General features: G+C 45.4%; 1 protein-coding gene across 7 annotated transcripts in view; it reads right to left on the minus strand.

Annotated features, from left to right (window-relative positions):
• The window catches only part of SEC31B (SEC31 homolog B, COPII coat complex component), a 43488-nt gene that overhangs the window by 9781 nt on the left and 17476 nt on the right, over positions 1-16231 (minus strand). For 3 of the 7 annotated variants that reach the window (XR_009958951.1, XM_062580193.1, XM_062580192.1), the window contains 16 exons: positions 15969-16043; positions 14963-15046; positions 14497-14547; positions 13922-14030; positions 13299-13477; positions 12484-12610; positions 11213-11358; positions 9761-9934; positions 8935-9123; positions 8335-8545; positions 7607-7933; positions 6412-6450; positions 3692-3747; positions 2312-2458; positions 1784-1900; positions 282-353 (listed from right to left, as the gene is read on the minus strand). Coding sequence is in view for 6 of the 7 variants with exons in the window: in XM_062580193.1 (XP_062436177.1) it covers positions 282-353; positions 1784-1900; positions 2312-2458; positions 3692-3747; positions 6412-6450; positions 7607-7933; positions 8335-8545; positions 8935-9123; positions 9761-9934; positions 11213-11358; positions 12484-12610; positions 13299-13477; positions 13922-14030; positions 14497-14547; positions 14963-15046; positions 15969-16043 (2103 nt within the window). In the remaining variant the exon portion in view is untranslated. Of the gene's footprint in view, positions 1-281; positions 354-1783; positions 1901-2311; positions 2459-3691; positions 3748-6411; positions 6451-7199; positions 7291-7606; positions 7934-8334; positions 8546-8934; positions 9124-9760; positions 9935-11212; positions 11359-12483; positions 12611-13298; positions 13478-13921; positions 14031-14496; positions 14548-14962; positions 15047-15968; positions 16044-16231 lie in introns of those variants that run through there. The other 4 variants (XM_062580198.1, XM_062580195.1, XM_062580194.1 and 1 more) reach the window with 3 other exon arrangements.

Raw genomic sequence — 16231 nt, forward strand, 5'->3', positions numbered from 1 at the left:
TTGTTCTGCCTGGAAATTGTCTGTATGCCAGCACATATCCTGAGGTAAAAGCACTGCACAAGTTCCTCTCCAGGTTTTTCTTACACAATCTCTGGGCCAAGCTGAAGACGGAAGGGATAGAGATAAAGCTGAAGTAAATTTTGGCACTCCCCTAGCTTTTTGCAAAAGAGAAAACTCTTGGCTTTCTGATTCTTTTTTCGTTTGTTTGTGCTGAAAACACTGGGACACAAGCCAAGGCCCACAACCCAGCTATACCGTAGAGAAAGGCAGTGTCTACTTACCACTTGCTCACGGAGCTTCTCATACAAGCACTCCAGTCGTTGCAATGCATCCTCCAGCTTCCTTCGAGTTTTCTGAAGTGAAACAGGCATTGTTGGTTCTGCCAGGGCTTCAGATTCACCTCTCCCAGAACCAAGTAGACCTAGCTCAATGCCTCCCTCCTCTCTTCATCCCAGAGTCCCTTGCAATTCAGCTGTATCCCAGCCTCTGCCAGAAAGACCATATCCAGGGACTGTGATACAACTAGCAAGTTGCATAGCGTAACTATGCCATACTCTTGCTGTGCAGGTGTTCTCTCCTCCAGACAGATAGTTGGATTTGTCACTTTCCCCCATTTTCCAGCCCAGGCATTCCTTCCTTCTGCCAGTGTTTGCAGACCACAAGACAGAGCAACAACTTCTGAAGATTGAGAAACATCCACTGAATTCATTGGGCATTTAGACAACCTCATCCTGGATGACCTAAGAAATAGCTCATTCCTTGTCTCCTCAAGCAAGGAGAAGATGGAACTTCCTTCCCCCACTAGGTAACCACCAAAGAAAGGGACTGAGTACTGAAGTTCTGGTAGGACAGACTACATTGGCTCCATTCTGAATAATCCAGTCACAGGCAAATTATACTGAGGATAGCAATGGTTGACTCTGGACAGTGACAAGACAAACCTGGCAGGACTCGGAAGCTCAGACGTGTTGCTGTGTCAACCCAGCTATTCAATTTCTATATTACCTTGGAGCTATGGACTACTGAGCCCAAACCAACATGTCTTTCTGTCCCTACAGGGAACCTTTAGATTTTCTCCCAGAAATTGCTGCTCTGTACTCCTAGAAAAGGCAGAGCAAACAAGCTGCAGCTGATGTTACACACAAATTGTTTAATTCCAGGATGGCTTGACGGTTTGGACTCAGTGCTATTCCCAATGTTCACTAAGCAGAGGTCATCTGGGAGACTTCATGGTGATCCTAAGGTCTGAGAAGACTTAGCAGCGTAACACAGTACTGCAAACACTGCTCTTCTGGTTGCAGATACAGTCAGGCTTGATACGTTCATGCAACATGGTATGCATGCCAACAGCTCTCCAGGAGCCAGGGTGGAGAAACTACAGTGTCTCAAAAATAAAGACTGCCTGCTTTCTTTTCTAGCCAGGGTATCCCTGCCTTTCTCTCTAATGTCTGAGGATGGCCAGCACTGCAGGAACTACCTACAGGTCAAGCAAGTGAAAAGAGGCTAGATTTGCTGGGTTGTTTCTTCTATTTTCCTCAGAAAAGAAAGAGCCAGGAGGACAGAACAAAGCACACTTGAGAGGCAATGGATGAGTACTAGAGAACACATCTCAAATCCTAAAAGATAGGCAAGCCTAGGGCCTGAAGCGAGGAGGTATCTAGGTTAATCTCCATCTACAAGGAGTAGGCTCTTCCTCTCTTTTCCTTACCAAAAGAAAGAAGTGCCTGACAGAGATCTGTGAGGAAAAAAAAAAAAGCCAAAGAGCAGAGAAAGGAGGACTTACCGGATCAGTGGCAACAGCAGAGCAGCGCTGCACCAAATCATCAAATGTGGTCTTCAGACCCTGGTGCTCAGGGGGCACTTCCTTCCTCTCAACCCTCTCTGTGGGCAGCTGGTGATACTGACAGAGAAAGAAGCAGCTGAGTGAACGCAGCAGAAGCATGAAAGGCCAGGGCAGGCAGAATCCCCACCTGCAACTACAGACAGAAAGAAGTTCACTTCTTAGCAAACTTTGAGAACATCTGGAAAGACTAGGTTATATTATCATCTTGAGACTAGTATAGTTTCAGGCCTCTGTGGATTCTTGACTCCCAGTAGGGAATCCTGGCTGGATTCCCAGCAGTGCTGTTAGTGTTGCATGGACAGGGCTGGAAGGGATGGAGGCCAGCCAGGCTAACAATTCCTCTAACACCCAGGGAAAGGGACAGGTATAAGCCCTGCAGCTGCCATGCAATAAGAATCTCAAAGTTGAGTTATTCCTCTACTCGACAGTGAGCTGATGTCTTTGGAATGCCCCAGTTTCCCTGGGTACCTGCAGGCTGCCTTCCTTGGGTGCTCCTGGGGGTGACTGGCCAGATTCTTGAAACCTGGAGAGCTGAGGATTGATCCCTTGGAGCTCTGTGGGAAGGCTCATTACTGGAGCTGTGATAGGAGCTGGAGGTGTAAATTTCTCTGGCAACTGTCAGCAAAAGGAAAGATTCAAAATAAGAAAAAAGAAATATATGCATCAGCGCTGCAAGAAAATCAAGTCCAAGAAGGGAGGGTTGGTCACACTCTCCCCAGTCAAATTTAATATCCTTTCTAATATGCAGAGTCCCCAGTTCTCAAGGTGACGTGCAATACATCCCTGTTCTTTCAGCCTACTGACGCAGAGCATAGTGCTCTTCCTCTTATATCTCAGATGAACAGTCAAAGCAACAGCAAGAAAACTCCACTGGAATTGTTCAAACAAATTTGTTGCCCCCCAAAACACTGGTCCTCCGAAAGCTGCCTTGGGTCTGTGATGGCACGAGTCCTGAATGTAGAGATTAGCAGCAGTAAAGTGTCCAACAGAGGAAGCACTGGGGAAAATCCCACAACATGGGGGGAGAATCCTCTTGCAAACACTTCAGCATGCCCCTACTAAGCCAGAGAGTCAGGACACATTCGCTCTGACGGGGCTAGATCAAAAGGAGATGGCTTTAATAAGAGGTTAATCCTGTTGTAGTGAGCACAGCCTGAAGTAGGTTCCCAGCTATGCAGACAGAAAAAAGGGCTAGAAGTCTGTTCCAAAGAATGGAAGTGGGGTGGGAATGATGCCAAAGGATCTTCTCATCACACCTGTCAGCAGGCAGCAGTGATGGAAATGAGGTACCAAGAGCATTTATTGCAAGAGCTCAGCTCACAGGTCTTCTAGCAGAATCACTACAAGGCAGAGTGCAGGAGGGCCAACAGGGCAGGCAGCTCACAGCTACAACTCTTTCAACAGATGGTGCCACACAGTTGGCATCAGCTGAGGAAAATCACTGCAATTCTCATTGTGTTGAGGGGAAATGCTGCCCCCAACTGTCAGATGTAAAGTGAGCATAATCTCTTCAGCCTCTGTCAAAAAGGGTGGGTGCGCAAGGGGATAAGGAGGTTAAATCTGTTTTCTAGAAAAAAATAGCTGCAGTCAGCCTGGGAAGCACCAGAGAATGCAGCACCATAGATGATAAAATGCAAAACAGACACCCTGGAGAATGGCTTGCAAGTCTGGATGGCAAAGGGACAAGACTTAAATTCCAGTCTCAGCCAAGTTCACAGTGCCAAACTGGACAGACCAAAATGGAAGAAGAGCTGCTGAGTGTAACAGGAAGCATTTATCAGAATCCAGCTGTTGCATGGAGGCCCCTGGCTGCAAGACAATCAGAAGATAATTGAGCTGAAAGCTTACCTTTTTCTTCTGAAGGCCTCCTCTTGCAGCAGAAGGATCAGTCCAAGATTCCTGAGCTGCCAGGACAGAGAACAACACACAGATGTTAGACTTTAAGAAGGCAGCCAGAGTAGCAATTTGTGATTGCTCTCATGGTTTGGAACTTCCCTCAGCAAAAAGACTCACACCTCCGATTTCTTTATGCTCCCCCCCATCTATGCAATTTCTGACACTTCGACCGAGGAATTTCAGGCCTAGCTCATGACACAAGAACTGCTTTCCCTTTTCTTTCTCAATTATATTTGCAGCATCTACGCATTTGTGCAGACTGTATGAGGTGATATCTGATCAGATTGTCCCGCTGTGGGTGCATACAGCTTTTTCTGCAACTACTTCAAGCTTTCCATATTTTGCATAGGCTACAGAAGTCATCCTCAGAGTCAGGCCCCAGCATTGGTCAGGACCTGCATGTGGGTGCACATTAGGGTTCAGGGACTGCCTGGGGATTCCCTAGAGAATCTAGTGCTGTGGTACTGCAGCAAAGCCTACGCTATAGGTGAGAGGGGGCTTCTCACCAATGCTCACAGGAGCGCCTCATGGTGGCAGTCCATAGCAATGCAGGTTGCTGTGATAGGAGATGGACTGAATTTGGGGTTGAATTTTCCCCTTCTAAGAGCACATTCTGGATCAAAGCTTAGGAAATTTTGCTGGCTTCCCAGCTAGAAGTGAACAGAGTTAACTGGTAAATTCCTTGGGAGCAGAGAGATTTCTCAGCAGGTGTTTCTGTGGTGTCTAGCTTTTAACCTCACTCCAGGCAATTAAAAATCCATCAGACAACATGAAACCTAAAGACTTGTGACCACGTTTCATTCCGATAAGGTCAAATTCCAACCATCTTGCTTGCTGCTGTTCTTTAAGGGTACCTGGATCTCTAGATAAAACTCCATTGTATTTTTTTTCTTTGTTTGTCACCCTAGGATTAACCTCAAGCCCATGAGATGGGAAGATTCTGTGAGAAAAATGAGTGGCATAGTTTTAAGAAGCAATATCAGAAGAATTTCTGGAGCTCAGTGTCACACTTAATGAGCCACTGATCCTGAACTGAGCTTAAAAAAAAAAAAATCACAGGGGAAAGATGCAAAAGGTGCTTCATTACTTTAATTACCTTTATTATTACAATTCTGGCAGGCTCTTTTTGCCCTCCCTTTTCCCATGATTTCAAGGCTCCTTCTCTGATGAGTTTGAATCAGAAATTTAATTAAGTTGGCACTTATTTCCAGCTTGGGGATTCTGTGCCCTAGAACTCTGCTGGCCCCTACCAAGCATGTGGCCTAGCAGTCTCTGGCTCTGCTCCAGCTCAGTGGTACTTTGAATCCTCAGCGGAAATAGCTATTTAAATTATAATCTTTAAGTCAGGCACATCAGACACAAGATGATAGAACCCTGTTGCATTTTTCTGAGATGAAACCCTATCTTGCCTACATGACAGGTGAAAGGGGATTTCTCACCAACCCTGGAAGGAATGCCCCATGGCAGCAGTCTCCAGCAATGCCTGTCCTAGAAAAATCAGGATTGTCACAGGATGGAATCAGGGATTATCCTGGCCAGAAAGGAGATGAGCCAACATGTCACCATCTTTCATCCTGTCCCTGACACTCTCCAAGGGCATAGGATTTCTACAAACAAAGGTTTCTCTTCACTAAGTTAGTGAGAATTTGTCCACAAAATTTCAGCTAGGGGAATTTCCAAAGCAAGTAAGTTTGACCAGTCAAACAACAATTTTACAGACTCTTTCCAGCAAAAAACAACCAACCAACCAAAAAACGCACACAAAACAAACAAACAAGCAAAGCCAGGAAAGCACTCTCAGGGAAGAAAGAAGCTTATTTGCATGTGCTGATCTAGGCATGCCTTTCACTCCCATTAAAACTAACCGTGGCAAATGCCTGCCAGGGAAGCTTCCCAGCAGTGAAGTCCCAAAGGAAACCTTCAGTTTGAGGAAATGACTGGTATCTTTGCCTTGGAATCACCTTTGTTTCTCTGCTGAATGGATAAGCTTTTTTCTAGGGTCTTACCCTACACAGCTGGGCTTGCTAGGTGGCACAAGTGGATACCCAGCACCCAGATTTCCTAAATAAACTGGATAACTGGAGACTCCCTGGATAATCTCTGTGCCTGGCAGATGGTCACATGGCACAAGCAACAGCCACTGTACAGAACCATCTCACTAAGACATTGAGCCTTACCCCACCAATAGCACAGACTGGAAAAGACCTACTCTCTCATCAAACTCCAAAGAGAAAAATCTGTACAAAACAGAAGTAATGTCATCCAGGAAGCCAGCAGTACAACAGAGAGGGAAAAAAAATAAAATAAAGGACAGTTGGAACTGCTGGTCTATTCCTTGCTTACAGACACAAGAAACGAGCAGAGCCTTTGTTCCTGTCCACTGGCACAATAGCTCAAAAGGGCTGCAAAGATTTAAAATGCTCTAAACCTTCCAGAATTGAACCCCTTCCAGGGTGAATCCCCTTGCATCACCTCCAAATGTCACTTGTTAGTTCCCAGATATATCCACTGCCCCAGCTGTACATATCCCCAGGCATGCAAGGAACATAACAAACAGCAATAAGCATGCATGCATGCACACACACAAACACATGCACACACACCCCACATTTCACTGCACGCAGCAGCATTGCCTCCCCCACAGGTCTGGAGGCTTCTCCATGTACTACTACCTGCACGATCCAAGTGTGGATCTAGCCAAGGGAAGAAGCCTGAAAATCAAGGCAGGGTGGGAGTGAGAGTCATTGTCACCAACTGCTTTTACTTAGTGGTAATGTCCCTGACTGCCACCCCGATAGCTTTTCAGAAAGGATTTGTCCAGTCTAAGCTTGGAGCTTTTGTGTGTAGTCACCACAGCCTTCGCACACTGGGATTTGCTATCTGTACTTAAACCCAGCTTAGTGATGGATTCCGGGTGGAAGCAAACCACAAAGCATCAAATCCTTCACTCTCAGAATAAGTGTAGCAAGAAGCATCTACTAAAGAGCTAAGGACCATAAGCCTTTTTCTGAGGGGTCTCCACAGCCTGGTCAAATCTTTCCACTGCAGTAGAAAGAATAAACAAAGAACTAACAAGCTCCCATTGTGCTGACATGGGAAATGGAAAAAGGGGCTGCCTATCCATTGGGAACTAGCTCCAACAACTCCCTCTGTCCTCTTCATCAGGCTAGCAAGGACTTCACAGGACTTGCAGGCTGAGCTGGATCAAACTACAGACCTAGAAGGGAAAGGCTCCAGGTCTAAAACACTGCACAGGATTCAGAAGAGATTTCCAGGCAAGTACTTCATGGCAACAGGAGGCAACTGGAAGAACTGGAGCAAGCAGACAGAGGAATTTTATCCTGAAGCTAGGTAACAGGTGTTCCATGGAGGGAAAAAAAAAAACACCTTGCTCTCCAAGCATTTCATATGCATTTATTAAGTTATATAAGCAGGGATGAGAGCAGCAGGCCTTCCATCAGGGTCTGAGAGAGCATATCCTGGAAATCACCATGTTCTCAGTTAAAGAAGATTCCTCTGGATTGGAGGATTACTCAGGGCACACTGGGGACCTGAAGAGACAGCACTTCATAACAACAACCTGGGGGACAGAGCAGCTGAATAGCCTGAAACTGTCACCATCCCTGTGTTTCACCACCACAGAATCACAGAATGGTTGAGGTTGGAATGGACCTCTGGAGATCATCTAGCCTAACCCCCCTACTCAAAAAGTATGACTGAGCACAACATACTTGTAACATTAGCCCCCCAGAGCACCACATCCAGCCTTTATGGTGACAGACCAGAACGCAGTAAGCCAATGTCTATTAAGTACCGCAAACCCTATCCAGGGCTGCCTTAGATACATGTTACACGAGCAGTATTTACCTGTGGGAGGTGGAGGAATGCTGGCTGCTGCCAGAGGCATAGCAGATGGAGCTCCAGGACCTCCCTGAGGGTAACCCATGTTCATGAGGCCATTGAATGGTGCTGAAGAGAAACCGAGAGGAGACTGGCTTGCCACAGGAAGAGGACAAGCTGCAGGGAGATTAGATGATGGGACTGATGCTGGAGTGAAGAGAGTGGGTCCAGGTGGTGGCACACCAGGAGATGCCATGGCCACAGACTGTCCTGACAGAGGAGGCTGGTTGGGGAAGGGAGTTGGACCAGCAGGTCTAGCTCCTGCTGCGCTGAATGGCTGAGACTGCGACAGTGCTGCAAATGAGAAAGATTGCATCAGCACCACTTATTCCAGGTCCACACTACTCCAATTGCTCTCTTCCATGCTACTAAGCATTTCTTCTCCAAGCCACACCCTAAAAGATCCAGGATCTGAGGTATCCCCCTGTAAGTCAGGCTACAGCAGTCAAATAAATCCTGTCATGAAATTAGCAGCAGCTTCTCCACTCCTATCTGCAGCTGACATGGCTGCAAGTAAAGCACAGGTGCTAAGACCAGCTGTGTCAAAAGCACTGAAAAAGCACTTTGACAGCTGACTTGTTCTTCGCAAGTACAGTAGACCAACGAGGAAGAGGTACAGCAACCTCCTTTGCTGAAGACTTTGGTCTAAAAAAGCCTGAAGCACACCTGGAAAACTGATGACAGACAATGCTTACCTGGCCCTGAAACTGTCACCGGAACCAAGCCCAGGTTGTACTGTGGGTACGGGGGCCCTCTGGAATAGATGCTTGTTTGTGGACCAGCACTGGTCTGAGGAGATGCAGTGTGATGAGGAGTTGCAGACATTGCTGGTACTGGCTGAGGCGGGAAGAGGGAAGGCACTGAAGGCTGAGCAGGTGCTGAAGGAGTAAATGACTGGTAGGTGGGCTGCAATTAAAAAATAACAACCTGCTAATGGCTGACAGACACATGTAGGGATGCACATGCACACACACACACAAGCAGATATCCTCTCTATCCTTCTCACTTCCCAGTCAAGGGAAGATGCTGCTTCTGTCAGTGCTCTGGAGAGTTTGAAACAAAGGCTCCACTGCTCTCAGAAGCACATATGACCTCCTTCACCATCACCATGGTTGGCAGAAAGAGGCAAAAAGCACAAGACTAGGTGCTGCCCTGTCTGCCACAACCTCAAGGTTTGTGGTCCATGTCTTCCTCAGTGCTTGTAACCTACACTATCTCATAAAATTTCACATGCCACCCCCACAGTCCCATGGCTCTCCTCCCTCAGGTAACGAACATCTGACTTTAAGACCTACCTTCTCTGGATGTCTAGGGCTTGGTTTGTGAGATGCTCTTTCTGGGGTGAAGCTGCTTTTGGCTGCTGAAGATGCATGTTTAACAACACCTACATGGACACGAGTGTAGGGGAAAGGTGGTGGCTGCTGATCAGCCACACTCTCTCCCTGAGCATGGAAGAGCCGGTCGTAGAGCTGTTGGATCAGGAGCTGAAACAAACCAAACTTTAGGGAAGTGCCTTGAGATCCTCAGATTGAGGATGCTGTGGAGGCATTCAAAGCAGACCCTGACCAAAAGCACTGACTATCAACCTGCAGAATTAACCATTTCTCCAATAGCCACCATGAAAAAACTGTAAGCCATAGGATCTGGGAAACCACCTATCATCTCCCCCGGCAGATGAAGTCTCAACCATCTTTCACTGATTCTTCCCCAACTATTTAGGGTATTTTTCCACCAACATTTGTGAACTGAACAGATTTACTCTGAACTGTAAGGTGACCTCCCCATTCCCTTCCTCTTCCTCCAACAGCTGGTTTCAGGATTAGTTGCATCTTTCCTGGGAAACTGCTTGCCAGCACTGTTCTTCAGGAGCCATTTTACAGCACTATAGTTCCTCTCCTTTTCTTCAAACCAGAAGTTTGGTGGGGGGGAGAAGGGTGGTGAAAATAAAATTAGGACAAATATCGTATCTTAAAAAAACTAAAAGCTCTCTACTTCCACGTTACCATAACTAAGGTGAAACCTCAAGTCCTAATGTGAGTTGAAAGTTTACTAGTCTCTTGCAGAAAGTATATCCCTTCCACATATACTACTCCGTCCCACAACAACCTTTTTCTCACTTACCTCTTTAGAGCTGCTGGGTAGATAATTCATTGCAGCTGCCAAGCATCCTTGTGATGCCAGGAGGCTGGCATACTGGGTGATTCGTTCTGCTAAGACAGGGCCTGGTGCTGGCCCTGCTGTGCCTCGGAGCATCTCAATGGACCTGCTCAGCACCATCACCTTCTCTATCAGATCCTGAATAGGCAGGAGGGGAAATCAAATCTCAACAAAGAAATAGGCCCCTTAGAATCTGAATTGCTTTATTAGTCTGTCTCATGCTGAGTCAATGCCAGATGGCTTTCTCGATTTTCAGCTGACATGGGGGCCAATGTGATTAAAAGTTAATCTATTTAGCACCACATGCTGTTACTGAAGACCATTTCCACACAGAGTTAGAAACGCAGGAGCATTTAGTGGAGGAAAGCAGAGACCAAGAAGCAAACCCTGACACAGCTACTTCTATGGTGGGGGGGGGGGAAAGAAAGGAACAGAAACCACAAGGACATTCCAATCAAATACATCTTTAAACTATATATATTTCTAGGAGTTAGAAGACATCAGTCTGGAAGAGAAAGCATTAAAACTCTACCAGAAGAAATTAGTTAGGAAAATTTGCTACTGCTGACAGAACAACCAGAAGGTCTTTAATTATTTGATGCTCCGTCAGCTCCCAGAAATTCAAAGTAATGTTTTCAACTGTGGAATGATGTAAGTATCACTGGCTGATAACAGATAGGGACAAGGCCAGTTTCAAACATAACCAGGAATGCCGAAGATGCCTTTTTGTTGCTGCCATTCACTAGTCGGGTAGCAGGGCCAGAGACCTCTGCAGCAGACAGCATTATCTGCAGGTATCTGAGCAGAAGACTTGTCTCATTCATTATAGTGAGTGATAGACCCAGTAAGGGTTAGTGATTTAGCCAGGGCTAGTTTTAGTGTAACAGGTAGACAACAACACTGACTTAGAAGGACTCAGAAGCCTTGATTTCATCCTCAAGCTCTGCTCTGACTTTCCATACATGATCATGCTGCTTGCAGTGGGCACAATCTAGATGTTATTTTGCCAGGGGCTGTTCCAGGTGAAAGTAGAGTCAGGTAACAGGAGTACTATACAGACACAATTAGCACAGCAGGAAATATGCTCCCAGGCAATTACCTGCTGGAAAGTAGATACAGTCTAAACTTCCCCCACTAAAATGCAGCCTCAGAGAGATGTAAATAGTCAATACAAAGACAGGCATGCAGCCCAGAGCTCCTGTCTGTTGCTGGATTTATGTGAAATGTAATCAGCACCCTCTAAACAAATCTTAAGAGAGCAAGTCTCCTTTAGATGTAACCCATAATCCAGGCTAGAAAGAGATACTCTGGTGACAGCACTGTCTGCTGGAAGTCTGTTTGATGGGGCAACGCAAACAGATTGGCGCTACCAGACCGGCCCAGAAAAGCGTCATACCAACATCATAGCACCTGTACCTGCAGGGCAAGGGGTGACGAAGTCTCATGGTTTTTTACCCAGCATTCCACCAACCTCTCCACATTGCCTGATGAGATATAGCAGAGGCAGGCATCATTGGACAGGGCTGCATCTCCCTCCGACTCTAAGCGGGCACCCAGCATGTCTACAAAGGAAGAAGCACAGCTGACATTTAACTCTGTCTTTCTGAAGATTTCTTTTACCCCAAGGCTCTCTCAGCAATCCTGCTTTGGGGATTGGCATGAGAAGGTGTTGACAACTTAAGAATGGTACCTAATTCTGAGATAACACAGAGAAATGAACATCATTAAGGAATCACAAAGCCAACTCAGTTAGAAAAAACTCATTTTTAAACATCTGTCCATTTTCATATGCCTGCCCAGACATATAAAATAAAGGAAAATCCTTAAAAAGGACAGAGGAGTTCAGCGAACAAAATCCAACACTTTTTCCAAAGAGGTGTGGGCATCTCCATGCAATAGTAGTGTTCAGTACCACAGACAGCTGGCAATCCGGTAGCTATCAATGGCTAGCAAAAGCAAGGAGACAGAGGTGAGTTGGAGCTTTCTCATTATCACCACCAGCAAAGACACTTTCCCTACAATTTGTTCCATGCAAGATGACCTGTTTTCTTGCACTTCATGTATCCTTGTTTCACTTGTACCAACTGCTGGCATTTCTCCAAAATCACTCAGCCATTCTTTTGTCAGCCACGAGTTAGTTACCAGATAAGCAATCCAAGTAACTTCTTGAGATTCAGTCACTGGATTGCCCCCTAACTCTGACTCTCAGAATTATCAGTTGCTAAGCATACTTGACTATTAACAGGACCAAGTGAACTACTGAAGCCATCACTCATCAACCTCAGTTTATGAGCTTAAAAGGGAGAGGAATCTGCAAAGGAAACGCCTTCCACATGGAGAGGAGTTGAACTTTTTCTGTCAAGGAAATCCCTCTCCCCCCATATAAAACAATAAATATCACCATGTCTTAGTGCCTCAGTTTGGTACGTACCCTAGTCTTCCAAGGTATTGGTGGTGGTGGCAGGAAATATCAGCATGTCTCATTTTATGCCATTACTCTCAGCTACAACATGCTTAACTCATTTCCTTAACTCAACAGTCCACACTTAATTTCAAATTCTAGATAGCTGCAAATTCTGTTATGCGTAAGAACTGCTGTCTTTTCTCAAACTGCTGTGCTTCTTTCTGTAAATTCAGAAGTGGCCTTCCGTAAAATAAACCACATCAAAACAGAGTAAACTTCATACCACAAAGTTGGGTATATTCCTCATGCTTTGAGTACGTTAACAAGATGGCCAATGCCTCCTTCCAGCTCTGTAGATCACATGTGCGAACAATATCTTTCCAGTTCTGTTGCACAACGGAGGAAAGAAGCTGTAAGGGAAGAAGGTGGCCTATCAGTCACTGAAGACTAAGATATGCTGACTGGCATGCATACTGATAGCTCACTTTTGGGCACACTTTGACATATGCAGCAACAACCTCTCTGCATGTTAAGGTTCACAGATCCTGACATCTTAAAATCAACAGCTGGGAATCTGATGCCTTGAAAGTTCTTTTTCTTAAGAAAAAAAAATAAAAAAAAGAAAAATCTAAAGCCCAAAGCACATGATAGAGAATCTGAAAGTGGCCACATTAGGCCAGACCAAAGATCTATCTAATACACATTCTGTTCACACATTCTGTTTCACAGCAGCTACTATCAATGATCAAGTGTATTGGGTTAGGACAGATCAACCCCTGTTATACTCTCCAACTGACAATTAGTGAGATAGGATCTCCTAGCTCAGAGCCCTAAAGAAATAGTATTTTCCACAAGTTATAGGCATACGCAGAGGGCAGAAACCATTAGATGTAAAGAAAGGAACAGAGAACAGGAAATTCTAAGTTGGTAGCGTGAAATTGTCATAAAAGCATAAAGCAAACAGAAAAGAAGGTCTAGCCAAAGAGACACACAGACTCTTCTCTTTCCCCTCAAAGCATTTCCACATATTCAGACAAACATCTGCCAAGATATCACACACCTTCCTCTGCTCAGTGAGTACACCAGACCAGCACTTACCAGGGCAATTTTTGTTTTCCGCTTGGCAAAGTAGCGCTTTTGAGTCTCCCTGAGGAGGTTCTCCCCACCAGCAATAGCTAAGATGATGGCATCAGCAAAGCGTTCTGCCCGCATACACAGCTCCACTGCACCCTCAAAATTCCCTAGCAAAAGAGCCTGACTGATGAGTCCATCAGTATCTGTAGAGGTGAGAAAGAAGATTTAACCCACAGGAGCACCATCCAGATACATTAACCTCACTCATTTTAAAGAATAGGCAGTTGAAAAAAAACAAAAAAAAACAAACAAACAAACAAAAAAAACAATGATATATAGAAGTTCAGCTAAAGGAAGATTCAGAAATACAAGTCAGGTTTCGCATCTCCACAGAAATCACTGACTTGAAAGCAAGTTTTCCATCACCTAGGAGGTTCTCCCATACTCTTCATGGGTCTCTTAGGTGTGAAGAGTATTCCTCTACAAAATGCTGATAGATGTTGCAAGACACTGGGATGGGTCATGAATTTTACCAGTATTCATCTGGTACTGAAGCAGATCAGATTTTTCCTAGTCTCCACCATTTTCAGGTTTTCCCTCCTCCCCTTTCCTTAAAGGGCGGCAGAAGCACATCTCACATAACATACCTGCTGTGACAGGAATCTCCAAAGTGCTCATATCCTGTGGAATGAGGTTGTCAAAAAAGGCTGAAGAGGAGGAAACAGCAGCTACATCATCACCGGAATTTATCAAGAGCTGTGCAAAGAGCACAAAAAGTTAGTTCATTGAACACATGGGTCCCTGCTCAAAACAACTTAGTGGACTGCCGAGTGGGATGGGGTGCTCTCCACTTGGTTGAGAATGTTCATATAAATCAGACTTCAGCTTGGAAACCATTCATGTCTCCTGTCACTGTTCTATCAGCCTGTACAGCTTCAGTGAGGCAGCAATAAGATCAGGTTGCTGGTGTAAAACATGCAATGACAACAGTATTGCCAGCCAGCATTCATCCATTCAACTGCCAGCCCTTGAGTAAGCTGAACAATTTTGGATGGAATGCGAACAAGCCCAACAAGTGATATCCGTAATTAACGGCTAGGATCACAGCCATGCTGGGTGCTCTATAGAAACGCAAGACAAAACTGCTACCCCTAGAATCTCTTAGTACGTGTATAAAGTTTGTGAAAGAGATTGCTAATTTGAGCAGAGCAGCTTTAGATACCTTAGAGGAGCAAAATTTACAGAGGACGCTGAACCAGGCCCTGGAAGGCACCTGAAGATGAACATTCCAAAATCACATGAAAATAACATTTCAAACAACAGAGAAGAAAAGGAAAGAAAGGCAAAAGAAATACCACAGCAGAAGCTTCACAGAGGAAATCCAGAACTGTAGGATGAAGTTAAGTTGGGGTGAGATTAATTCTATCACTGGAGAAATCAGCACTGGTGAAGCAAGCCTTCTTGCAGTGTTAACAGCCAGGAGTCCATCTTCATCATTCGCTGATTTGTTTTAAAGCCAGAAGGGACCGTTATGATCATTTAGTCAGACCCTGAGAGGGTCTGACAGGCCTGCGAACTGCCCTCTGCAATTCCTGCATTGAGCCCAACAACCTGTGGTTGGAATTAAACCTTCCCATTCATTTTGCCCTCCACTGTTTTCCCAGATTGGCAACATGTACAGGACATACCTGGCCTGGCTGCACAACGTTCCTCTCACCTGCCTCAGGAAGGGGCTGGTTATCTGGTATCCCATTACTCAAACATGAGGAGATCTACAAAGAAACAGACATTCACAGGGTGAAGCCCCTGTTAAACACATGGGCAGCAAAGTAGCCAGCTGATCAGCAAGACGCAGACAATTCTCCTGGCTCTTTCATCTATTTGAAAAGTAGAGGTTATTTGTCCCTTTCATAAGGGCAAAGACCATGCTGCTGCAAGAGCCTCTTCCCCTGTAGCTTCATCAGTGCTATGCTAGACAGCCTTCATCTATCACTTTCTTCCTCACTGAGGAATTCCCTGAGGCACAGATAACTGGAAGCTAGAAGAATGCTCACAACTGCCATGTTGTTATACACTTCTCTGAGCATCAGCTTGAGACAGGATATTGGGCTCAAGGCCCCTTTGGTCTGATCCTGCACAGCTATGGTTATATTCTCATAGGTGCCAACGTTTGCTTACTAGTAGGAATTCAGGAGATCTGGGCCCAGCGCAATCAGAAGAAAGGATCTGAACAGTCTTTTCAGGCTTTTTCTTCCCACATCACCCTCTCAAAGTAGATCTCTGGGATAAGCAGATAATCTTTAAGCTCTGGGGAGAAGGCCTCAGATCACACTAGAGATTTTATGTTCACACCCACGACAACTAAGTCAGCTTTACCGTTTAAGATCTAGAAAGACAATTTCAGAGTGGGATGCAAGACCAAGAGGTGTTTGTAGAGCTCCAGGTCAGGAAGGGAAAGGAATGAATCTAGACTGATCCAGCACCCCATCTGCAGTCCCAAAAGAAACTACAGAATGATCTTTGCTTTCCCTGACAATTGCACTAGGTTTCAGTTTAGGGGATGGGGTACCTCTCACCTGAAGTTTCATATATTTTAGTGTCTCTCATGTGATGTAAGATCATTCATTCATCTCCAGCAGGGACCCTACAACTCCCCTTAGCCCTGTACGAGCCTCTATTGTGGAGACCTCTTACCTTTTTTTGCAGATCATCTTTACTGTAGCCCAGCAACTTGAGGAGTTTAGTCCTGGACTCCTGTTCCAGATTCACCTGGGTCCCAAAGGATATTGAAAAGACAAGATGTCACGTAAAATCCTAGACATCTACATGCTGCCAATAGCTGGCTACTCCTGTAGCAGCAAAGATTAGAGCTCAGATAATGGAACCAACTATGACAAATCCACCTGGTGACTATTGTGTACTGCACTAACTTCAATTCCATAGGTTTGGGAATTTAA

This window comes from Rhea pennata, chromosome 7 (genome assembly GCF_028389875.1).
Source record: "Rhea pennata isolate bPtePen1 chromosome 7, bPtePen1.pri, whole genome shotgun sequence".
NCBI classification, from domain to species: Eukaryota; Metazoa; Chordata; class Aves; order Rheiformes; family Rheidae; genus Rhea; species Rhea pennata.